The following is a 25143-nucleotide window of genomic DNA, read 5'->3' on the forward strand; positions in this document are numbered from 1 at the left end:
GTTTCTGTTGTCAGAATCATTGTACGCATGTGTTTTTTGGGTTTTAATACATGCAAAACACGCAGAGTTGTTTTATTGCGTATTATTATTCACTCCAAAACATCCGCTCATACACACTTTTTTATGCGTTTTCTTTATTTGCTTCTTTTGTTCTCCTCCTGTCGCCTCCTTCTCTCAATGCCTCCTGTCCTGATGTAATGTGGCTTGTGAAAGCGTGTCCATCTTGATGGTGTAATAATTCATCTGTCTTCATCCAGCAATGACTCAACAGTGGCTGCTCGAACTCTCCTCTTGTCTTCTCAACATCAGCTGCTTGAAACTGTTCAATGAAGCTACGATGTTCCTCTCTCTGGCAACGCATTGTTTTCTTTGAGAAAACGGATCAGGCCTCCAACAAATGTTGCTATCCACTTTGTAACTCTCGACACAAAAAATATTTTAATGTGCTATAATTTATGACGAGCTTATTGAATAAAATGAAATGATAATTCTAGCTTTGGCCGTTGAGATCATTGTCTGCTGCAGATATTGTTTGTACAGTTAAGGGTTTTTTTTGGATAACTGAAAAAAATAAATAATAATAATGATAATTTATGTTTTAACATTCAACATTTGAAGTGGATCAAAAAAATTAAAGTCCTAAGACAAGAATGTATTTTGGTTTTATTTCTCAGGGCAATTTTGATAAGTTTTGATCCACTTGAAATGTTGACTAGTGTGTGTGTGTGTGTGTGTGTGTGTGTGTGTGTGTGTGTGTGTATATATATATATATATATATATATATATATATATTATTATTTTTAACGACACTGTGTTTTTCCATGTTTTACCAAACTTAGGATGAGAATCAAAACTTTACACATAAAATTAAATTAACATATTATATATCAGCATAAAAACTGTAAAATACTTACTACTAAAGTAATACTTTATTAATATACTTTATTAATATTCTGAATTAGCATTAATTTAGATTTCTAATAGTTTACAGTAATTTGTCTTTTTAGTAGTTAATATAAAACAGTTCATTATTTAGTCCTTGAGCTCATTTTCTTTTTAATAAAAATTCAAATGCATTATTTCAAACACAGAAATTCAAACAATTTTTACTCTCACCAATATTTGATGAGACCATTAACAGGGTTTTTCCTGTGGGTGTTTTTTTTTCTTTCTTACTGATAATAATCAAGGGGGTGTGAAAGCAAATCACTTTTCATGTTTCCTGTCCTTAAAAGCGCCTAAGAATAGCAACAACGCAGAGAGGAAAATAAAACACTTGAGGAGCAAAGCGAGCACATGAACATTATTCTGTCTATTTCCCACGAATCAGCCCATAATTTACCACAACAAACGCTAAAAATACCTCCTTCCATGTTCCCCGAGAGCAAGTAATTCTGGTCCTCACTGAATCTAATTCCCATGCTCAGATTGTTCATAATTAATAATTCCTCAAATCGTTCCATAAAGGGCACGTTGCAGTTCTTTACCGCTTTAAATTTTCGCGCTCTTTAAAGTTTGCTAGATTCTGATTGGCTAGATCTGTTTTCTTGTTCAGTTATAGAAAAAACTTGACTTTGAGGATATCGTTCTTAACGTTGGCAAGAATGGACCAGAACATTACAGAAACTTGAGACAGGTCACTAAAAAACACCACCCAAAAGACCCTAGCCACGTAACAGTGTTCTTTTCTATAAGTAAACGTATAGCATTATATTTCCCATGTAAAAGAGTGTCTTGTGAGTTTGTGTTGAAGAGTGAGATTAGGGTCCATTGGTGCAGTCATGGGTAATGCACCATAAACTCAAACGCTCTTTCATGCTGTGCATCATTAAGATTGAAAATGACCATCGAGTGTTGCCACAGTGCGTGGATTTTAGAGCTGCAGTGTCTGAAAACAAGTATTGTTCTCATGCAGATGGTGGGAATGGTGGGGGAAAAAAATAATGTTTACTTATTAGGTAAAGCTCAACATATACTTGCATGTAATAAGTATGCGTACACTGTAAAAATAATGTCCGCCATTTTAACGGTAAGAAACTGTGAAAAATGCTTTAGTAAAAACCCACTTATATTTTTAGTGTGAAAAACTCCAACAGACATTTCAGACAATTTTACGGTAAAATATTTTTGGAAATTAAAAAAATTGTTTTTTCTTATAGCTGTGTTTATTATGGTTACTAATTTTGTTAAATGAATGTTGTTGTTTTTTTTTTTTTTTGCATAAATCAGTTTAATGAGTCTCATCATGATTGTGTTTGTGTGTATATATATTGTGACGAGTCGGCTGCCCCTCCTCTTTGTTGTCATCATCACCCCGTCCTTTATTCGCCGCCCTTCACCAGACCAGGGAGTGGGCGTGTTCGAGAGGAGGGGCGTGGTATTGTTCAGGTCTGGCGGCGTGTGACGAGGCACACCGGGAGTGAATTTAGCCTCGTCACCGTCGCCGTTAAATGCCGAACGCGCCTCTCCTCGAGAGACCGGTCTCTTCCCCCGTGCATGCACGTTGATGTCCTCGTGGGTCCAGGAAGGGTGCGTGAAGGAGCTCGCCCCGCCGCCAGAGAAGCGCGTCGTGGGACCCCCGTAGTCCAGGAGATGTACCGCTGACGGGCCAGGATGCCGAGCCGTTTTATCCCCTCAATCTCTGACGACCGGAGGAAAGAAGCGACGGAGATGCGCGGAAGAAGCCGCCGCCCCTCGCGCCCGAACAGGAGAGGGGAGCGCGTGCGGCCGCCGGACTCCGCCCCTTACCCTGCCCCCTGGAGCACTTCCCCGGCAGCACAACGAGGACACCACTTCCCCTTTTATTTGGACACTTTCCCCCGGGACACTTTATTTTGTATTCATTTTGTTCAATAAAAAGCCTCTCCGAGGCCTGACGCCACGCCCACTGTATCTGTTGTTGGCTCCTCCCGTCACAATATATATGTATATGTCTATATAATTTAGTATTCGCTTTCTTAGCTTGTGGAGAAGCTGGTGGTGAGCTTTGGTTCATCATGTGACTTTCTCGTTACCACCTGATTTTGATGGTTATCTTTGTAGGAACAAAACAGATTTCAGAACTGGTTATCATTACATCAGTTAAAGAAATACGTTTTTTAATTGTAAAGTTACATAGAGTAGTTCTACAATATGCTTTTTGGAAGCAGTGTTGTCAGATGTCTTCTCTCTGTGAGGCAAGAATTGATCGTTCCCATGCTGGATGTCCAACTTCAAGCGAAATTCCAGGCATGGTTTCCAAATAGGAAGTGGGAAAAATCTGAATTGTTGCATTGTTGTTTCACTGCATATAATTACGGTGATTACGAGACAACGACTTGTAAAAAGCGTTCACGTCCTTGTAGAGCTTGTAATTACAACTTAAGAAGCGGGACTTTTCTGAGAGTTACTATTCATTGGGTCGCTATGTGCGAGGGTGTCGAGTCCGAGGGTGTGAACAGGTCCAAGTAAAACTTCACGTGTTGTCATTTCGAAATTACAGTAATTACATCATGCTGCGAATGCAGCGCGCGCATGTACTGTACGTGCAGGGTTGCCAGATGTGTGAAACAAAACCAGCCTAACTGCTAATCAAAAATTGCTCAATTGCATTTTTTCTTCGTTTTCTACTGAAATAATAGCGTTGTGCAGCAACCATGTAAAAGTAGCCCAAAGAAAGTGCTTCGCAATGCCATAAAAGACCCTTTCTGTCTAAATGGTTCATAAAGATATGGTTGTCTTTGTAGTAACAAAACCGATTTCAGAACTGGTTATCGTTACATCAGTTAAAGAAATGTGACATATTTCATCATTAGCATATGCTGTGTTTCAGACGATGTCGAAAGAGGAACAACATCTAAAGACGCTTGCTCCACAACATGCTGGTTGGAAGCAGTGACGTCAAAAAAATCCTTTGCGGTGAAACAAGGTTCTTCAGATTATAAAACGGTAAGAGAGAGAGACGGTTCTTTAAAGAACCTCTTACTGAATGATTCCTTGTGGAACCAAAATGGTTCTTCTGTGGCATCAACCTTCAAGCACCTTTATATTTAAGAGTGTATGCAGAAAAAACACATACTTGGCAACACTGTGGCCTCATCATTTAACCATGATTTAAATTGTGCATGTGACACATGACTGCATGATATTAAGAGATATCGACAAGTACGAAATTTCAGGTGTGCACAACAACTCAGTCAAAAGTCATAAAGGTGCTGATTCATTATATATTCCATCATAAAAAAAACTGTTCCAAGTTTCTCTTTTGTGATTCCGGCATCATGTTTGCGTCGAAACTGAAGTGTACTTTGGGGTCGAGCTGACTTAATGAAGGTTTAATGAATTGTGAATTGTTCGTGAATGCACACAGGAGGCTCACGGTCGGCCGGTGTAGATGGTGTAGACGTCTCCTCCCCTGCCGAGGCTGAACACACACACATTACACACGCTGACTTTCTGCACAGAGGGTCTTTTTTTGCTGTGTGACACACCTATGGGTCTCTCTGAGGGCTTGTTTAGTGCCGGAGCGTGACGTTCAAGGTTCTCAAACACGAAATGCATTTGTAGACAAGTGTTCGTTTTGAGTGGGACAGGCTTCATCCGCTGCCTTCCTGACACACACACACACACCCACACACACACACACACACCCACACACACACACACACTTCTGCTGTTGGCTGTTTTCCACTATGCAGAACTCTTTGATATTTCTTGGGAATGATGTCACACGCTTCCTCCTGCCCAGATAAATGACCGCATTTTCCCTTTACGTGATCCAAGCGTGTTTCTCGTCTCCTTTCTTCCTTCTTGCTCTTTGGATACGGCGTGACATCCACTGGGATCTCTGAAATCGTTCAGTGGAATATTTCGCCTCGCGTTTCGTCCTGTTGTTTGCGCTCGAGCACACATAGACGGGGTTTTTTATGCATTAAATGTATTGCTGGCCACAGAAAAAAACATGGTGGCATTTCCTGTCTGAGCACAATATGTATTGTTTTGACAGGAAACTGGGGAGAGTGCGGTATTCCTCGCAATAAGCAGATCGCATCTTAAGCATGGGCTTTAAAAAAAACACACGTCAGTGGTTATATTTACTACGATCATCTGATCCACAGTGGAATCTGTTTACAGTCTTTACTTGATCTGATCAGAAAAACATCTACAAGATAAATGAATGCTTTTTATTCAGAGGTTGGGTTAAATCGATAGGAGTAACGATGCTGGTTTGATCACATTTTAACATATATGCACATAAAATGTAGGTTTTATCAGATAAATGCAGCATTGCGAGATTTTTCTGAATCTGCTGGGACTTTTATTATTTTATCCTGACCAGACATATATGACCTCTTACTGATTTAGTTCTAGTCAGTTGCTGGCCGAAGTCACTAATGATCACGTGAGCACTCTTCCTGATCACCAGTGTTTTTTAGCAACATTTCTTGTGTGCTCACGGACAGACACACCTGTGTACACACGCATACACGCGCGTATTTATTTACGGATTAAATGTCAATCAGGCCAAAGACCAAAACAGAGACAGAACTGAATAGAAAATATCAAAAAAAAGCAACCAAAAAGAAAATAGAACCGCTTATTACTGCTTATTTTTCATCATCCCTTGGCTCTGTGTGCAAGTATAGTTTTGAGAAATAAAAGTCCCAGCATTTACACAACATCTTAAAAAAACTTTCACATAATGTAAATAAATGATCACGGAATAAGAATATGTGCATAACCCTAATTCCAGCAGGCCAATTTGTTCTCACCTAAACCATTTAATCGCTTAATTTTGTGGATCCTTAATGTTTCTAAAACCTTTTGTTTGATTTGATTTGTTAACTAATTATATGTCATTATATTAATTATAATAATTCGATTTTTTATATAAATATATGCATGCATTTTCCGCGTTGCATTTTATTTCATTGTTTTGTGTGTATCACTGTAATTCATAATATAATGCATGCATTTTCTGTGTTGCGCTTGGGAAAAATCGGTGGACTCTTGTCATATAAACAAGGTAAACCTGTTTACACTAAACATAGTACAACCGCTTTAATTTTAACAAGATGCAAACCGCCTGAATATTAATAGCTAGGCCGAAGCTTCGGGAGTGTGTTGAGCTTTTGACCGCCATTTTGAAAAATCCCCTTTTGGTTAAAAAAAAACTAACAAAACACACTTTTTATTTTATATTGATTATGATATAATGTGTTCAGTGTTGCGAATGCCTTTGTAATTGTGTGGAAACATGCCGGTTTTCCACTGACTTCCCTGGATCTGTTTTCACTCATTGACCGGGACTTTAATCTAAACTCAGTCAGTTTTTTCGCTTTTAACTACACAGTCGCATTAACAGAAGCAGTAACGTATGTCAAACTCTTTTTAGATGTTATACATATGACATCCTGATGTCCACACACACACACACACGCACACACACACACGCTGCATCCATTAAATCCATTTATCTCCCATTTAGCCTTTAGTTTCTCCCTGTCCTTAATGTGTCAGCGACGAGTGATTGACAGTGTGTCCGATACGCGTCTCTCGGTGTCTCTTCGCTCTCGTTTCCTCGGGTCGGCTCTGGTTCCAGATGTTGAGAGGATCTGAGGGAGGAGTGTGTGCTTATGTAACGTCCATGTGCCGTTCGCTACACGTCTGCTGTCCGTCTGTCGCCCTGCTCTTTTCTGGATTCTTCCACCGGCGTGTCAAGCACCGGTTTCCCATTAAAGCAGCTGGATCTGGCGCTTGCGGCGTCTACATGTGTCCGGACTCCTTCTGATTTCAGTCGAGCGCTGTGGCACGTTTCTCAAAACCGGAGCTAAAGTTTAATTGGCTCAAAACACGGGAATCCTGCCATCGAGAGAATAGTAAAAATGAAGGCATGGATTGAGCAATAAAAGCTATTTTCTTCTTTTCTTCTCAGTATTTGTTAAAAATTATGTCTTTTAATCCTGAGTGAGGCCAGGGTTTAAAACTGATATTAAGGAATATCATTTCTATACATACCCATTAAATACATTAAACATTATACATTTGATTTATTTAAAGATTTTAATTTAAATTATATATAAGCTTGATCATTTATTTGGTGCGCATTTTACTTATAGATATTATAAGCTATACATTATAGTTTCAATAATTACATATTTATAAAATATATTCTATAATTACTATCAAAAGCCAAAAATTCAATTATTAGCTAATTCAAATAATAAAATATGTATAATATTAGACATATTACGCGCATACATTCAAATAACAATTTATAAATTGTACGTATACATCTCATTTCTATACACTCATATAAATATACACAGCACACGAACATATATTAAGCAAACAAAACAAAAACATAAATTTTTCGTGATTTTATTTATCGTGGTTAATTGCTTGACAGCCCTAATAACATTATATTTATTTGCTATATGTTTTACTTATAGGTATTTATACGCTATACTCTGAGATACATAAAAAGGTTCAAATTAAATAAAGGCTAATTTTACTCTTTATTCACTCAAAATCGATTACAGACTAATGGAAATATTCAAACTGACCAAATATTGGCCGATAAATCAAGCTGATGAATCAGTTTATCTCATCCTTTATTTGAGGCACGCATTATCGTGAAGCTATTAGATTAAATGGAAACACGCCTTTATGTTTTCACTATATTGCGTCTGACCGTTTGTTGTTTAGACGGTCGGGTGTGAAATCATGCGCTGAATACGTGCTCTTCCTCCGCCCCTGCTGACTAACTACAAACACACCTGATTGAAATCCTCTCTCTCTAACTAACGCTGTCGAGGACTGACGCGGAGAGCCCACACCTCATCTCCTCCCAATGCAAACACACCTCTCCGCCTCATACAGCAAACACATTCACGCCGGTAACAAACACGTGACCTTCTGCATCCGTCTGCGCTCCTCCAGCGTTATTATGACTTTAACAACACCTTAACCTCTCATTGGGTTAGAAGGGCATCTCAGCGCTGCATTTCAGAAAACACCCCTCCAGGTTCGAGACGGGATCATGAGGAGCAAGTACGGACACTGTTACCCAAACCTTTTCAAAGAGCTTCGGAAAACCAAACCGTGAGTCATTCGAACCCAACGCCCTCTCCTCGGGCGACAGAAAAAACACTTAAAAAGGAGGTGTATCAAAATGATGCCAAAGGGGCAAGATTCAATACAATGCCAGAGAAATAAAAGACGGTATTTTGAGTCGCCTGTATTGATTCTGTTTCTGCTCGACTCAAGAGTGCAGGGCGAGCATCGGTTTCATGACCCACTTTGCACAGGTTTTTTAGGCAACACTTTAAGAATACGCATATGATAAATGAATGCAGCTCAACGTTGGGGCTATTGGGGATCATTGAAAATTATATTTAGGCCCATTTAAATAATATTACTAAATGCTACAAAAGAATATGTTATTGTAGTTCCACTAGTGACCTGCAAGTGGTGAGTTTTGCTCACGGACACAGGCTAGACGAATAGCACAGAACCGCAATGATTAAAACGAGCGACATTTGAAGTTTCACAAAATACTGAAAACATTGTACATTATGGGATTTTTTTCATTATTGGTCGTACATCGTGAGGTCTAAATTGCTGTACAAATACGATAACTATAGCACGTCTGGCAATACTGATTGCCGCCCGCTTGTTGCTCTTTTCATGTTGGTCTGAATGAAGATGCTAGTTCATTCCCTGGCCGCTAGGCGCCGCTTTGGGGTCCGTTTCCATGGTTTGATAAATGAATCGTTAAACTAAATCGCTTGGGAGTCGTTGAGCAAGTGAGGCAAAAATAAACGCACATTAAGACAACTTTAACCTTTGCATGTATGTCAACCTGTTGCTATGGAAAATATTAACCTTTCATCACTCATAATGGGGCACTTTATTTAGGGCAGGAGAATCATAAAGAAGCAGATCAAATCATATCATATCATGAAAGCAACATATTTTATAAAAATCTACTCTTTTAAAGAACTCCAGACATAAATTTCTTAAGTTATAACTGCTGAAAGAATGCAGCTCCACAGTATGAGGTTGTGTGTGTGTGCGAGTGTGTTTGTGTGTGTGTGTGTGTGTGTGTGTGTGTGTGTGTGTATGTGTGTGCGTTCGTGTGTGCGTGTATGTTTGTGTGTGTGTGCGTGTATGTGTGTGTTTATGTGTGTGTGTGTGTGTGTGTGTGCGTGCGTGCGTGTGTGTGTTTGTGTGTGTGTGTGTTTGTGTGCGTGTGTGTGTGTGTGTGTGTGTGTGCTATCTCTATGTGGTTTGTGTAGCATGTAGAGTGATATATAATCAGTCCAGAGGGTCCAGTGGTCTCTGTGTGTGAGTGTAGATATGTCCCATGTCCCCTCGTCCTCCATCCAGTCCTCACCTGACAAACGCCGCAGGCTCCTCTCCAGCAGATGTGTGTTCAGGACATGACAGACTGCTGTTTCTGCTTCAGAGATCTCACCCCTCTGCATTCTTCTGATGCTTCACAGTCATGTAAACGGCCGCCTTTCCTTCACTGACGGAGAAGCAGCCAACAGATCTGTGAAAACATCCAGGGGGTTGAATTTAGCTGAATTTACCTGCAAGAGGAAGAGGGATAGACAGATAATATTAAAAAAAGGAGGGTAGTTATACAAACCAGATATGATCAAATTGCTGACAGCTGCTGGACGGCTGGTGTGAGTTTCACATCTCATGTGAGCTAGCTAAAAATACCACATTAAATATTATTTATTAATGTATTAAATAAATATGAATATAATAAAGAACATTAAATCTATAAAAATAATCACAGTTTTGTTAAATGATTATATTATATACAATAAAATATGGCTATACATTCTTAACTATTTAATAACAATTAGTAAAGTATGCTACCATACTACAATAAATCTTTAAAATAAATATTAATGTTAGTCAAAATAATAAAATAATAATAAATATTTGTAAATCTGATATTATTATTAACATATAATTATAACAAGTACTATTTTTAAAGTACTCTACTATAAAAGTTATTAATATATTAAATAATATTTATATTTATTAATTATTTATGTAACATTAATATAAATAAATATTAATGTTACATAATAAAAGTGTGTAAATCTGATTGTATTAAATACAATCAATGAAATAATCATTCTTAATTCATACTTATCCTAATTACAATTAAATATTGATTTTATAGTACAGTTATACTACAAATATTTTAAACAAATATTAAATATATGATCATTATAATAATAATTTAATAGCAATTCTATTAATAGCTATTAAAAGTCTCTGTACATGTTTTAACCATAACATGCGTCCGACCTGTTTTTCATGATAACGATAATAATATAGATGTGATTATTTTTTATCAACACATGTAAAAACCGTATAACTGCTGTCAGTAGTATATTTTGCCATGGGAACGAGAAGGGGCTGAAACCGGGGTGTAAAAGGTCTAAAAAGATGTCCAGGACATGCTTCATGAGGCAAACACTGCCTCATTGATGCGCTTTCAAAGCTCTGCCACGCTTCTGCCCCGCTGTGACGTCACCCGGGGGCATTACATAATGCAGTGAAAGACCGGAGCCGGGAGCAGATGGAGTTTGGCCATCACCAGGTACAGCGCTCACTCCCACCGCGTCCGCGCGCGACTCCGTGCCTCTCACGCCGCCCGCGCGCCTCTCCTGTCCCGCAGCGCTTCCTCGCGGGGGCCGGCGCTTCTCGGACTTTATTTGCATGCGACGCCGAGGCTGACATCAGTCGCGCTGTGATTTGAGTTTCCAGTCCGTCCGTCCGTTTGGAGGAGAAACATGAGCGCGAGTGGAAACGCGACGGCGATGTTCGGGATGCGTTTAGCGGAGGATCAGATTAAAGTTCTGGAGGAGAATTTCACGAAGGTCAGCAAACACCCCGACGACGCCACGCTGATGCTGATCGCAGCGGAGTGCGGGCTCAGCGAAGAGGAGACGGCGGTGAGTCTAACGACAGATCGCGACGCGACGCGCCAGAACGCTCCGAAGACGCGTCACGTTGATTGGTCGACTCGGAGCGTTGACGTTTTGCCGCGTCTTTCTGATTGGCCGAACGCCAGCGCTCGCGTTTTGTTTAGTCGCTTTTAGTCTTTTTAATTCTTTTAAAATTCTTTCATCAGCCAGAATAAGTGTACATTATTTAGGGAAGCAGATTAAATTATATCACATATCATCATGAAAGCATGTAGACAGAAATGTCTTAATACAAACATATTTGTAACTAAAGTACTTTTTGTTAATAATAATAATAATAATAATAATAATAATAATGTAGCTGTCTGATAACGTTCCCTAAAATATGGCTAACAATAGTCTTAAAGCCTTATTTCAAAGTTATGAACAATCATTTTTATTTTATTTCTGAAGTAGCCTCTTCTTAAAAACCGTATTAGTCTAGCACCAGTTAGTTTAGAGAACATTTAAAATAACATAAAACGTTGTTTCCGAAGTTATAAAACTAAGCCTTTCCTTAACATAGCCAATAAAAAAGCCAGCATTTAATGTTTTGATATTTAGAAAATAATTTCTAAAAACAATAACATTATTAATGTGATATGTATTGCACTATGGCCTTTGCATCTCGATGCAATGCAGATGTTTAAAACAAAATAATACCACGGTGAGTGTCAAAAATATGGTAATACCAGTCTACACTTTGTCAATCAACGTGGTAGGCTTTGACATATGGTTTGTGAGCCTTTATTGCATAACAGCCCGCCTGACTTTATTTGCTCGGGGGAAAGTTAACAGCAATAAATATTAAAGCAAATAATGATGCTCAAAGTGACTTAGCTCATACGGATCCAGTCCCTCTGGAGGTTAAACCTCTTAATTGCACAATGAAAGTGCATGGATCAACTCTTCTGGGGTGTCAACTTACAACTTTTCATTGAACACACCAGATCTTTACCCACTAAGCCGCATGACCCCTGATGCAAGCTTCCCTCGCGCATTGTCTTCATTCCTGTTTTGCTGTCACCAGCTCAAAATAACACGCCGACAGCGTTAAAAAACCAAAGGCTCGCGAATGGCCAATGGAGAGCCGACACTGACCTCAAACAGAGCGCCGGAGCACAATGGGCGACCCGGAGCGCCTCCGGACGCGCCTTCCCTCTTATGGATATGGGCGACATGTCCTAACGCATTGTGTCTGATTTCTAAACACGATCATTCAAACGAAAAACCCACAGAGGAGTCATGATGCAATGGGGCAGTCGGTAATGCGTCTGCTCACAGTGTTTAACGGCTACCTCGGAGCTCGTGAGCAACACCTCCAGCGCTGACGGTGCGAAGTTAGCCAGGACTTCACTGGAATCGCATTCCTTCTTGAGGCTGGTCTGTTTCTGTCACCGTGATCGTGAAAAACCAAGTGCATTTATGCAAAACGTGAACGCCTTTGTGATAAATCACCCTACACAATAGAACAGGCTTAGCAGTTCAGCGTTTCAGGGGTGTGTGAATGCCTACGTCGTGCTTAAATGTATTTAACGTATATAACGTTAAAGATTTGGGGGGGTTTGGAAAGAAGTTAATGCTTTTATTCGGAAAGCATGCATTGAGTTGATTAAAAGTGACAATGGAGGCATTTAGAACGTTACAAAAGCTTCCTGTTTCAAGCAAATGTTTTTTTTTATATATGCACAAAAAATATTAAGCAGCACAAAGAAATAGCTTATGGCCTGAATAGCTCCGTTTCAGTGCACTTATATGCATTTATGTTCAACGGGTATCTCTATAGGCTTAAAAAAAATCAAGAAAACCAGTTTTCATGTGGCTTTGGCAGATGTTTACTTCATTTTAATAATTGTTTCGGAAAACTGTGACTTTTTGTTGTTTATTTCGCATCTTAAACGCATCTCGAATTAAGGATACGATTCAGAAAACAAGACAAAAATGGGGAGGGTACTATTTTATAACGCTGCATGCAGCACTTAATGCGCCTCGTCCATGGCTTTCTTTCATAGGCAAATATGAAGCAGGGAAAATGGGTTTGAATAACGAACTCTGTCCTGACTCCGGGTGAAATGATCTCACCACTTTGCATTATTTTAATGCTAAGAAAACCTGAACGCAGAGGGTGCGGTGTGAGGAACAGGTGTGCGCCTCTCTCTCTGTAAACCGGTCGTGCCTGCTCGCCGTGTCTGCTAGTAAACACAGACTCTGTGTAGGGTTAGAGATGGGTGGATACTCCGATGTAAAGCGTTTGGCTCAGAGTTGGCCGCATTAAACTCGTGAGGCGAAGATGAGCGCCGCTGCCTAAACGAACTCAGCGTTTGATGTTGCTCTGCTGAAGAAGAATGGGCGTTTGTGTTTCTTCGATGGACAAAATTACTATCCAAAATAGCTGACTGCGCCTATTAATCGCTTAAAATGTCTCATGTTTGGCTTTGTTTTCCTATTCCTGGCCTCTCTAGAGTCCTTCAGCAAGTGCGAAACCAATATGACTTTTTATACAGTTCGGAATCAGATAAAAACGCAATCAGAAAAAAGCGGACGTATACGCTCACCCTACCAAAGAAGGGGGTTTTATGCAGAGCTTTTTATATGCTCTCGCGGTTTATGTAAAACACTGAGTTTTGCAAGCGTGTTGCAATGCTAGTGTTAAAGATCGTTGTACCTCAGAGCTGTTGCGCAACCGTCTGTTTCTGCGGAAATCATCTAATTTAGGATGCTCTAAGATTAGCGCGTGCGCGTAAAAGTGACATATTTACTCAGTTTCATAAGTCAAACGTTTCACAACCCGCGCTGGAATGGACGGCCTCAGCTACATTTGCATGTATTTAAATAATCCATTCGTAATCGGACCGATGGCCTGAAAACACCTCAGTTCAGTTGAGATTTGAAATAATTTTGGACCTGTGGACCTGAAACATTATTTCAAAAATGCATTGTACTTCAAGCTTTCAGAATATCAGATCGAATAAAAATGTTTCCAACTGACAAAAATGGTATCATGCCTATTAAAAACATCGCAAACACCACTCCAGTGTTCTTGAGAAAAGCTCTGCTACAATTATGTGATCTCTCCTCATGTACAATTGTCTCTCTTTGTCTCTGTCCCGTAGAAGTGGTTCAGGATGCGAAACGCTCAGTGGAGGAAAGCAGAGGGTCTCCCTGCTGAACTGGGATCAGTGAAGGACTGATGGAAGATCTTCATCTACTTTGTTATGTTTTTCTCTCTATGCCTCGGTGACCGTCTCACTGTCTCTCTTTTCTTATTTGAGGATGTCTTCTTAGTCTGAAGACCAATATGGGTCTTATTTTATTTTTTTAATTTTAAAGTTGTAATCTTTTGCAAAGTGTATGCTATATAGCCTATTTTTATTGCCTTAACTATTAAATATAAGCAAATAAACTAAATGCATTATATATATATAAATACATCTGTTTTTCAGGGTTTAATTTACAGCTTAGAAACATAGAAAAGCAATGAAAATTACGCTTTATATATATATATATATATATATATATATATATATATATATATATATATATATATATATATATATATATATATATATATATATATGACCCCAAATAAATATCTCTTTATCATTTCAATTGTTTGTGCTCTAACACTAATATGAGATTAAATGGAGGGCGAGTGAACATATCTTCAGCTTCTCGTTTTTTCTCCTCCAAAAACAGACCACAGTAATCTCACATTTGTCTTCAATAGAAGTGTAAAAGAAATCTTAATAATGTGTTGAACTCAAATATTAGTATGAAAATGGCACATTTCATTTACTGTATGACAATTTCGCTCTTTATTGGAATTATTAGAGAATTATGCCTAATATCTGAAATGAAGTTTCTTAATTTATGAAAGAGCTACAGCACATTTTCTCTGTTAACTTATTCTGAATGTATCTGAAATGTGTTAGGGAGAGCAAAAAAGCTTTTACAATGACATCCTGATGACAAGGGTGGTGAAAGAGTGAACAAAAAAAAAAGAGTTGTGTGAAAAACAGTGAAAGCAGAGAGAAGCCTCGGGCAGGTTTAAATGCTGATGGCAGCAATTCATAAAATATTAAAATCTTTAAACGCAGCAAAGTACGGACAGACGAAGCAACTTTTAAATGGTTGGCAGAGTGCAGCTGACTGCAGTAGACGTGTGTGTGTGTGTGTGTGTGTGTGTGAGCAGCGGGGTGTGATAAAAACATCCCACACCCTCAACGGAAAAACAAACAAGTTCATTTGACTGCAGCACAGACGCTAATCTGAACACAAACACGCTGCAGAACATTTCCTGGCATATCCTTAAATATATTTAAAAAATACAGTTAGAGGAATCTGATAAAAAACATTTAACTTTTAGGCATTGTAGAAATTTTGGTAAACGGAAATAAAAAAAATGCTATTCTGTATTCGAGAAAGGAAGTGCAATGCAATGAGCTACGTTGCAATTGGTTGATTGCACTAGTCTCCGCCCCTGGTCTTTGTTTGAGGCACTACTTGGGCTCCTTATTGGTAATACATATCTGGGTTGCAAACAACAAGGCAGAACCACAATATTTAGTTGTAATATTTTACTATATATGTTGTAATACCATTACTGTTTGATCACTGACGTTACTTACGCACGAGTGTTTCACCACTACATCCGTCTGAAGGGGATCTGACTCCTCCGTTTGATGAGTTAATACAGTGAGAGGAACTAGATCTGTTTACTGAATCTGAATAGCTGATGGAGAGCCGCGGCATTGTGTGTTACCACGACAACTCGACAGACTTGAGTGGAATCTGTCACCCACGGGTCAGAAAGAGAGTTAGAGGAGGATCATGGGAAAGACTTTGAGAAAGCAGCAGGAAAAGATAGAAAGAGAAGGAAAACCGGACTGATCTGGACCGAGTCCAGCTGACTCCTGTAGTGACAGGGTCCGCACACATACAAAAAGAGAAGCTTTTCAGTTACTGACAACTCCGTTTTAATTATTCCATTAAAGATACACAAAAGGCATAATCTCTGCTGAATTAAAATATTTCAATAGTAAGATTCTTAAGATGATTAACTTTTTTTTCAATTAAATATAATGTTATATATATATGTGTGTGTGTGTGTATGTATATATATATACAGTATATATATATATATATATATATATATATATATATATAAAATTCACATAATTCTAGTACAGAGTGTAATATAGGTGAATGTGTAGAATAAAAGTCCAGGCATGAAAACTTACATCGATGTTCAAACCAGATGCTGATAATCATAGATACTCTTGCAGGGTTTTCTCACAGAAAACTGAAATCCAAAAAAAAGAGACAATCTGGAAGCACTATAGGCGTAAAACACAGTCCTTTTTGAGGAGCCAGGCGGGTTTGGCAGCAGGCTGAGAACGTAGTACTTAAATTTCAGTCAGAAGTAGTCCAGAGTCAAAATCTGAGAGCGTGATTAGAAAACCAGAGCCAAAGCAACGTGAGCTCAACCAATCAGCAGGCTCTTGATAGGAAAACGAAGGTGGTGAGAAAGTGACAAAATACAATAACTGCAGTTGATGAATGTGCTGGAAACCACAGCTTTGTGGTCTGTCTTGTTTTCTCAGGGCCGCCATGTTGGTTCTCTGGGTGGGATGTAGTCTTTAGAGAGCGCTTTAGGAGTGGATAAAGCTTGATTCGGGCGCTCGCCGTGGCGATTCTTGCTCCTCTAGACACCTGTAATCAGATTTCACGACACACTACCAACAAAAAAACAACAGAAAGAGTGGCCGTCTTTTCTCTAAGGCCCGTCTACACTATGAAAGCAATTCGGTTGAATGTGTTTTCTCTGGTCAAAATCAAAATGTTTTAGACCCATTTTACCCCTGTATTTACGTTGTCATCTTGTGATTGGATTGACAGAGACTTTCTTAAAATGATTATTATTTATTTCTGTCATCAATTACTTATCCACTTGTCGTTACAAATCCCTAAGACCTTCCTTCACCTTCAGGACAAAAATATATCAGTATGCCACACTTGTGAGGTGGATGGATTATCTTGACAAAGGAAAAGTGCTAACTAATACAGATTTAGAGATATTTAGAAATAGTGTGTACATAGAAAAAGCCAGCTCATGAAAAATAGGGGCAAAAACAGAAGTGTTGCGTTTATAAGTTTTTGTTTAATTTACAATTTCTACATGATTTTAACACCAAGTTAACCCTGGCTCACTCTAAAACCTGGATGAAATGAATCTAGGGACATCTTGGGGTTAACCCTAGTTAGTGGACTTATCTCCGCTGTCAGTGTCATCGATTGGACAAATGTAGCACACGATCTGTTTAAGATTTCCTAAATTGACTTTTTGGGCCATAAATGTAAAAACAACCCTCTACTTCCTTCAAACCACAAAACACATTTTCTGTCCCCGTTTAAATGTTTTCTTCTCAAAAACTGAAATGTTTATACAATGCACGGCTTACCGTGAATATCCAAAGCACGTTAATATGCGGCTGTCAGTTGCTAAGCGTCTAGCCATACCATTCTCTAATAAAGCCCTAAAAAGTCTACAAAAGCATTTATAATCCCGCGTTAAAAGAGGTGCTACACCTACCTCTAAATTCTAAAAACGACAAATGTGAAGTGTTCGTTGACGTTAAGCCCCGCCTCTTACCATTCGGATTGGACTCTCTGGTAGTCCAGGGTCGTAGAAGTGTCTGTTCTTTCTCAGTTTGGGCAGTGAGAGCTGCTCGAGTCTGGATGTCATCTTGGCTGATTGAGCCGCACATGAGATGAACGTCTGCACATTCTGCACACAGACACACAAAGCTGAAGTGAATGGGGGTTTGGATATGTCAAAGTCATCCTCCCGATGAATTAAGCAGCAGCGTGTTCGGACCTGTCTGTTGCTGGTGAAGTTGGGGTGGTTGGTTTTGGGGTTGGCCAGCTGGAGGAGTCGAGGGGAGACGACCACGTTCCTTAAACTGGGACTAGCGTGCCAGATCGGACAGTCATGATCGCACAACAACGAGTGAGGAGAACTAATGAGAAAGAAATGAATACTTTTATTTAGCAAGGATGCATTCAAATGTATCTGAAATGACAGTTTTGCAAAAAAAATTAAGCAACACGACACATCATACATTGATAATAATAACAAAAAATGATTTCAGAAAGACCCTGAAGACTCGGGTAACGATGCTGAAAATTCAGCTTTGCATCATAGGAATAAGTTACATTTTAAAATGTATTTAAATAGTATATAGTATAGTATTGCGGGAGTTTTCATCTTGGCGAGTATGAGACTTCTTCCAAAAACATTTTTAATGGTTTCCAGGCAAATTTGTTTCAAAATATGTCTATGCAGCCTTATAAAACCCAAGCAAATTACATAAAAGGCCTCATACATGGCTAAAATAAACTTTCTAAAAAAAATTAGTTTTATATTTTTGTTAATTTCACGTTTTAGGTAACAATAACTGTTTTTTTTCTAATATGGCATATTATCTATATACCAAAATCTGCTGCTTTTGGTTTGCTAAAAATGTCTTTGGTTTGATAAAAAAAGCTCTCTTCCAGCTCGCAGCAAACGTTCTCACGATGTTATGCGAAAAAAATCTGCAGGTTACAAAAAAAATTGTTCAGCTGAGTCCAGAAATCAATATAATGGCCTGCATGCAGACAGTTTATTTACCGCAGGATTCTCGCAAAACATAAGCGGCATGAAGTCTTCACAAACGAAATTACACGACAACAAAACTGACTGTAGAACAGCTTGCAGATGAAACTGAGCCCCTGAGATTGTGATTTAAGATTTAAAAAAGACTTCTGTGGTCAAACACAAGACTTGCCAGAGGTTACGCACCAGACAGTGGTCTATTGTCTGACAGCATCTTCTCTCTTTCTCTCCCACACACACACACACACACACACACACACACACACACACACACACACACACACACACATAGAGCGCTACTGAAAAAACAGATGTTGAATTTTGGCTTCCTCCTCAGCAGGAGCTAATTTTAGTTCTGGAAAGATCTGTGTGCAGGTTAAAGTTTGACCTCTTACTTCACTTCCTGGGCGCTTCTTCCTCGGGTTTTGGGAGTCGCCAGACGGACAACGTTCTCGTACTGCGCCGCGTGAGAGGAAGGGCGGGAGATCTTCATCCTTCTCTCTTCCTCCTCCTCTTCCTCTTTCCTGCAGGAAGATTGCAGAAGGAACGTCTGACATCCGAGAGAAAATCCGCCTTTTCAAACGAGACAATGGGACGAGTGTTACAGGATGCTCGCTAGGAACGAGTGAGACCAGGATTCGGAGATTGTTTATGCTAATCACACCCATATTTCTCAGCATGGGCTTTTATAAGAGACATTTTTATGCTCTCTAGTGGTGAACGAGGCTGGAAACACTCTTGCCAGCTGGACTCAGAAAACCAAATTCATTTCATCCGTTATTTAATAAAATCTCTGGCTTTAAACACAACCTGCTCTTTCAGAGGACTTGGGCATCTTTAACCGGAAAGGGGCAGTTGGGCAGAGAATGTGAGAATTTTAATGCACTTTTTAATATGAATGAGAAATACAGCAGAATAACTTTTTTGATAGCATATTCGATCAAAAATGCTTGCATGTTTCAAAGCATCCCTTAAACGAACAGCAGGAATTGTGGGTTGTTTTCCACGAAAGAGTTACAAGCCCAACTAATAGTCGTAACAAGCTTGATTCTGAATGCTGACCTCAACTCATTCATTATTAACCTAAACGTTCCTTCCGTTTAAGCTGAAACCGCTAAACCTGAGCTCACACGACTGTCTTCATATACAGAGCCATTCAAAAAAACCTGGGATTGGTAAGATTATGTAATGTTTTTGAAATAAGTCTCTTATGTTTACCAAGGTTGCACTTATTTGATAAAAATACAGATACATGAAAACTGTAATATTGTGAAGAGTGCTACAAAATGATTAATCACATCCAAAATATGTTTTTGTTTATTTTGTTTATTTTGTTATAATGTGTGTGTACTGTGTATATTTATGTCCCAGTCACAAAAACATTTTATTGTGTGATATATTGCCCCAGAAATAATTGCAATAAGCAATATTATTGTTGTTTTAAAGACCATTTTATGTTACTGAACATATAATCATAATGTAACAGCAAAATAATGCAAGGCCTACAAACGTCCAAATGACAACAAACGTAATTTTTAAGAATATTTACATAATGGAAATTTAACACGTCTTGAGATTTTGAGATCAGTTTATTTAGCTTGTATTTAACACACATATGTGTGTGTGTGTGTGTGTGTGTGTGTGTGTGTGTGTATTCATTTGTTCATCAGGGTAAGTAAATGACGTGACCGTGTGAATGTATAATTTTAAGGTACAATTAAATAAAAAGCAATATATGCAGGAGTTTATGCATTTAACACTGGTGTGTAATGTTGAATTCAAAACAATGCTGAATGGCGTGTTGTTTAGATACCTGTGGAGTTGGAGTAATTTCCTACATTAACACAAATGTTAGAACAGTACTGTACCTACAGGTCTACATAAGAACAGAATAAAATGGAAGTTTTAAGACATTTGTTGATGTGCTGTTTCTCACTACCTGAGCTGGATCTGGAGGCAGAAGTCTTTCTTAGGCTGGGCCAGAGCCTTTATTCTGGGGCTGGGGACGGCTGTCAGTGCTGTGCGGGACAGAGGTCGTATCGATTCCTGGTTTCCCCATGTCAGTATCCTACACAACAAGCTTTAGGTATAGCCGTACACACGACTGATAATACAGTTTTGGATTATAATCAAGTTAAAATACAAAAACTTGTACCAAGGTGTTGTGGCCCAAACCGTCTTGGAGTTCTTTGGTTGAGCTAGAAATGAAATCCTACACGCAAACATGTCATCAGTTTCTTAAAAATACAAACGAAAAGGAAATGCAATAAAAGTATTTTTTTTTTTATACACCTATCCAAATGGGGTGACTTTAATTCAGGCTCTTTCAGGAATAGAAAACAAACAAAAAACTAATATAAATCTGTTTTTCAAAGAAAATAGCACACTACTATATTTAGGCTTTTAAATGCATACTTTACCCGAGTCCATTCTGTCCAGGTGCAGATCCAAAGGAATCCTGGGAAACTAAAGGCTTACTGAATGTCACAATAGAGACCGCCTGTTGCTAAGGAAGCTGTTGCCGTGACAACCAAAGTCACATGGTCCTGCTGTCATCAAAGAAGAGCTAACTAACAGACCGTGACATCATAGCCGAACAAGAAGTAACATTTCAGCGATTCTTAAGATTCTAAAAATGATGTCATTGATGCTAAAAAGTAACATCACGGGATTTTGTGTTGCAAAAACGACAAACACATCGAGTCGTTTCCATTCATATTTAATGGTTATCAAAAGACCGTCACCAATTTGATCAAATCTTCATTATTTGACATCTGGCATTAAAAAGATGTTTAAAGACAGAAACGTTAAGTTACAAAATGAATATACAGATATAATATTTAGTTTAGAGGCTATTCTTACTGACAAGTTGGATTATAAACCAGTTAAGGTATCATCTAGCAAAAACAACACAAACACACGCGCTTCCGTATCGGTTTACTCATTCAAACATCCCACGATCCACAATTACAACAGCAGCAGCACTACAACGTGATTATCTTTGGCATCTTTTTCAAAATGCTCCGTTTTCATCCTCTAAGCGATGACGACGTTTCAGTGTCACTAGTTTCTCTTCCGCTATAAAAACAGGACGGATTTGTTGTCGTTTGGTTTGAAGACTCTTTGGTGACCGTAAAGCCCTAAATAATTGTGACCGGAGGAAACAATTTTAAGACACACAGTAGGCGGTCAAGCGTCCGACATCATCTCTATGATGAGGTCACGAGCGTCTTGCACGCCGGCGTTGGCCTCAGACTTTCCCTTCTTCACCCGAGTACCGATCACACTGAGCCGGTGCCCGTCGCCAACATTACCCAAATCCAGCGCCTCGTAAAGATCTGTGATCCCACGGGCCCCGGGGACGTCCTGCAGGAGAGAGAGAGAGAGAGAGAAGAGACCCAATACAAAAACATATTAGTTCAAAATGACCAGGAACAGGGTTGCGCGATATGTAGCGTCTATTATAATATTTTAAATGACTGTTTTAACAATGTAGAAGCCGAGTATGTCATTCACTCAGAATGATTTTGAAATTCAATACACGGTGGCAAAAACGTCTTATTTCGCCGAAAGATCCCGGCAAATATAACCGGGGACTATTCCTGGGCCAATTCGATCTCATGTTGTGTTCGGCGCGTCGCCAGGAAAAGCCTCAGCGCTGTAATCTGACGTCGGGGCGCCCAGATGGTCCTGACACGCGCTCCACGAGCCGGATCGTGCTGAGAGAGGATCAGCGGGCGCTCTCACCTGCTTGTTGGCGAGCAGCACTAGAGGCAGGCAGGGGTCAGCCGACAGGAGCTGGTGCAGGAGACGTTTAGCCAGAGGGAAGCGCTCGGGGTCAGACGAGTCCACCACGAACACCAGCACGCGCGCTTTACACAGATAATTCCTCCAGTAATCACGCAGCTTCTCCGTACCGCCAACTGCATGACAGAGGAAGCACAAAAGACACAATTTTAGCATTACACTGTCACCCCGTCTGCTTCAAGTGAGTTGCTTTCATCAGACAAAACCTCAACTTTAATATTTACCGTTAACAGTAAACATTAAGTGAAACGCAATGAAATGGAAACTTGTTTCTTTTATAATATATAAATAATTGCGACATTTGAAATCAACCTTATATCTCGCACTGCACTTTTTTCTTCAGAATTCAATGTCAAAAAGGAAATGCATGTCTTACAATTTGGACTCTGTTGTTCAGAATTTAGATTTTGTTTTAGTTCTACATTCACGCAGAGTTTTCATCTCACAATTTAGAGTTTTTTCCTTGCAATTCTGCTTTTTGTATCCATCACAAAATTAAGTTTTGAATTACAATTGCAATTGTCTTATAATTCAGAATTTTATTTTTTTAAAATTCAAAAAGTCAGATTTTAAAGATAGAAATTCACGATTACCTTTTTATTTCAATTTATTATCTTTTATTTATTTTTCCGCTGTGGAGGAAACAGGCTTCCATTAAGTACCAATATAAATATCAATCTAATTTTAAAAATCTATAACTTGATGAAGAGTTTTTCTTTAGCGCAAATAAAAACTACAAACTTTAAAAATAAAATCTCACGTTAAATGCTTTATTCATATCAAACAAAGACTGTAATAGCATATCAATGAAACTGAAACAACAATCATATTTTATTTAATCAGCGTATGCATTCCCTTTGGATTCAAACCTACTGTATGACCTGGAGTTGATCTACAGTAAGCACAGTATGTGTGTAAATGAGCTGTATTTACTCTCCAAGAACTCGATCTGAAGCTCTTCTCTGTTGATGGAGACGGCGTTGAAGCCCTGAGTGGGGGACACGTCTTGTTCCAGGCTGCCCGTGGCAAAACAGTGCAGTAAGCTGGTCTTTCCTGCCCCGTCCAGACCCAAAACCAGCACCTGAGTACCTCCTGTCCTGGGCTGCACAGCACAGAGAACAAAAATGGCATTGCTTTAGTGAAATTGTAGCTTGATGGGAAAGTAAAGCTGCTTCATGCGTAATACTGACACACAGAACGAGACAGATTAAACTACAGGACGTCCCCACAATAAACCACTTCAATGATTAAGGCACCATATATATATATATATATATATATATATATATATATATATATATATATATATATATATATAAACATTTAGTAAGACATGAATCAATATTGCATGACATTTCTGTTATTGTGCATTTAAAGCAAGCGTTATAAATGATGTTAATAAATTTAAAAACAATATTAATAAAGCGTAATACAATAATAATATTAAGTTTAACTATTTACATATATCCTAATCAAGTATTGTTTATTATTGCATTAAATTATTATTACAAATTTTTTTTAGGAATATATACAGTACATATATTAGTACATAAATTGCTATACAATCAGTAGATATTAGATATTACTCCAATGAAAAAAAAAACATGAATATTTCTAAAAACAAAGTTGCATAATATTAAATGGGACTATCTGCGTATACTTTTAAGCATTTTATATTTTGGTGTTTATTAATGATATTAAAATTTTTAATGGCTGATTATCACTATTTAAAAGGATACAGATGCACGATCTATTAAACGCCTGTTAAGTATTAAAATAACATTTAATAATGACATTTCAAATCACATGCAACTCTAAACTGAAATTATTATAATTTCGACAGAATTTATCGCTTTGAGGCCTCGAGCGCAACCAAAACACTGGAAGCAAAGAATATCTAAGAGGATAAAATTGGGCCAAACTCCACAAACCTCGGATATTATGGGCGTTTTTAGTGCAGTTTCGGTCTTGGTCGCTTTATGCACGTGCTCTTTCCCGCTGCCGTCCTCATTCAGCTCCTCTTTGACAGTTTTCTCGGGGTTTTGTGTTTTGCTCATCAGATAGCACACGGCGCACGCGACCCCTCCCGTGAGCGCGAGCGCGGCGCCCACCAACCCGATCTCGCGCGCACCGGGCATGTCTACGCACAATTCGTCACTCCAAATCAAATCAAGTTAAAACGTAAACAAACGCGATACTTTTTTTTTACATACACCCGGACATGATGCGCCACGCGCGGGCCTCGGCGCCGAGCCACAAGTGGATTAGAAACTCTAGAGGTCGGTATTTCCGGTGAGTGGAAATAACGCGAGCGAAAAACAGAATTACTTGTGAAGAATTACAAAAGCGCTAAATGTGTTTTTTTCCCCCTCGTCTTCCCACCGAAACGGAAAAGGTGTCATCCGAGCTTTCGCGTTTCCTGGAGATCAACAACGAAAGCGGCGGGTCTCGTGAGATGTGAGGTAATCACGACAGCTCGCGAGAGATTGTGCTCTTCGGTTAAACCAGCGGGAGTCGAAGCTCAAATAATCTCCTGAGATAAACTAATCTCAACCTGCCGCCCAGAGCCGGTCTGTTTAATTTAAAGTCGCACGCTCGTCCGTGTTTGGCTCGAGCGAGTAATGCGCCACGCTTCCAGCAGATGGCGCTCGGAAAACAGCGCCGCCTGCTGGAGAAATACATCACCTGCTAAATATGATTTA

At 39.0% G+C, this 25143-nt stretch overlaps 4 protein-coding genes and 1 long non-coding RNA gene across 5 annotated transcripts in view; 2 read left to right on the top strand and 3 right to left on the bottom strand.

The window, feature by feature from the left end:
• Nucleotides 1-6391: 6391 nt before the first annotated feature.
• On the bottom strand, nt 6392-13322 carry LOC122357290. Its single transcript, XR_006252447.1, has 3 exons — nt 12079-13322; nt 9378-9576; nt 6392-6841 (listed from the first exon to the last, which is right to left on the bottom strand). It is a non-coding gene; the product is annotated as an uncharacterized LOC122357290 (long non-coding RNA).
• hopx (HOP homeobox) lies at nt 10577-14267 on the top strand. Its single transcript, XM_043256603.1, has 2 exons — nt 10577-10965; nt 14091-14267. The coding sequence occupies exons 1-2, from the start codon at nt 10804-10806 to the stop codon at nt 14166-14168; spliced, it is 240 nt and encodes a 79-aa protein (XP_043112538.1). The 5' UTR covers nt 10577-10803; the 3' UTR covers nt 14169-14267.
• Nucleotides 14268-15805: 1538 nt separating this feature from the next.
• LOC122358190 (testicular haploid expressed gene protein-like) lies at nt 15806-21079 on the bottom strand. The gene is made up of 9 exons (XM_043257979.1): nt 21055-21079; nt 20927-20957; nt 20790-20846; nt 20574-20702; nt 19030-19158; nt 17855-17996; nt 17630-17764; nt 16550-16689; nt 15806-15890 (listed from the first exon to the last, which is right to left on the bottom strand). Exons 1-9 carry the CDS (start codon nt 21062-21064, stop codon nt 15806-15808), a joined length of 858 nt encoding a protein of 285 aa, XP_043113914.1. The 5' UTR covers nt 21065-21079.
• A 258-nt stretch (nt 21080-21337) lies between these two features.
• arl9 (ADP-ribosylation factor-like 9) lies at nt 21338-25064 on the bottom strand. Its single transcript, XM_043256990.1, has 4 exons — nt 24373-25064; nt 23375-23543; nt 22382-22557; nt 21338-22000 (listed from the first exon to the last, which is right to left on the bottom strand). The coding sequence occupies exons 1-4, from the start codon at nt 24577-24579 to the stop codon at nt 21824-21826; spliced, it is 729 nt and encodes a 242-aa protein (XP_043112925.1). The 5' UTR covers nt 24580-25064; the 3' UTR covers nt 21338-21823.
• The window catches only part of adad1 (adenosine deaminase domain containing 1 (testis-specific)), a 28617-nt gene continuing 28345 nt past the window's right edge, over nt 24872-25143 (top strand). The window contains exon 1 of the mRNA XM_043256986.1: nt 24872-24903. The gene's annotated coding sequence lies outside the window, so the exon portion shown is untranslated. The remainder of the gene's footprint in view (nt 24904-25143) is intronic.

Source organism: Puntigrus tetrazona, chromosome 14 (assembly GCF_018831695.1).
Source record: "Puntigrus tetrazona isolate hp1 chromosome 14, ASM1883169v1, whole genome shotgun sequence".
In the NCBI taxonomy this organism is placed as follows: domain Eukaryota; kingdom Metazoa; phylum Chordata; class Actinopteri; order Cypriniformes; family Cyprinidae; genus Puntigrus; species Puntigrus tetrazona.

What these genes read in the sequence shown, in the direction of transcription:
- hopx (XM_043256603.1), top strand. Translation starts at nt 10,804, where the DNA reads ATGAGCGCGAGTGGAAACGCGACGGCGATGTTCGGGATGCGTTTAGCG. An exon ending in TCAGCGAAGAGGAGACGGCG is followed by an intron (nt 10,966 to 14,090) that starts GTGAGTCTAACG and finishes TCTGTCCCGTAG; the next exon opens with AAGTGGTTCAGGATGCGAAA.
- LOC122358190 (XM_043257979.1), bottom strand. An exon ending in GTTTGGGCCACAACACCTTG is followed by an intron (nt 20,703 to 20,789) that starts GTACAAGTTTTT and finishes CTTGTTGTGTAG; the next exon opens with GATACTGACATGGGGAAACC. An exon ending in TGCCTCCAGATCCAGCTCAG is followed by an intron (nt 19,159 to 20,573) that starts GTAGTGAGAAAC and finishes ATCTTCCTGCAG; the next exon opens with GAAAGAGGAAGAGGAGGAGG.
- arl9 (XM_043256990.1), bottom strand. Translation starts at nt 24,579, where the DNA reads ATGCCCGGTGCGCGCGAGATCGGGTTGGTGGGCGCCGCGCTCGCGCTC. An exon ending in AAACGCCCATAATATCCGAG is followed by an intron (nt 23,544 to 24,372) that starts GTTTGTGGAGTT and finishes TGTGCTGTGCAG; the next exon opens with CCCAGGACAGGAGGTACTCA. An exon ending in TGCTGCTCGCCAACAAGCAG is followed by an intron (nt 22,001 to 22,381) that starts GTGAGAGCGCCC and finishes TCTCTCCTGCAG; the next exon opens with GACGTCCCCGGGGCCCGTGG.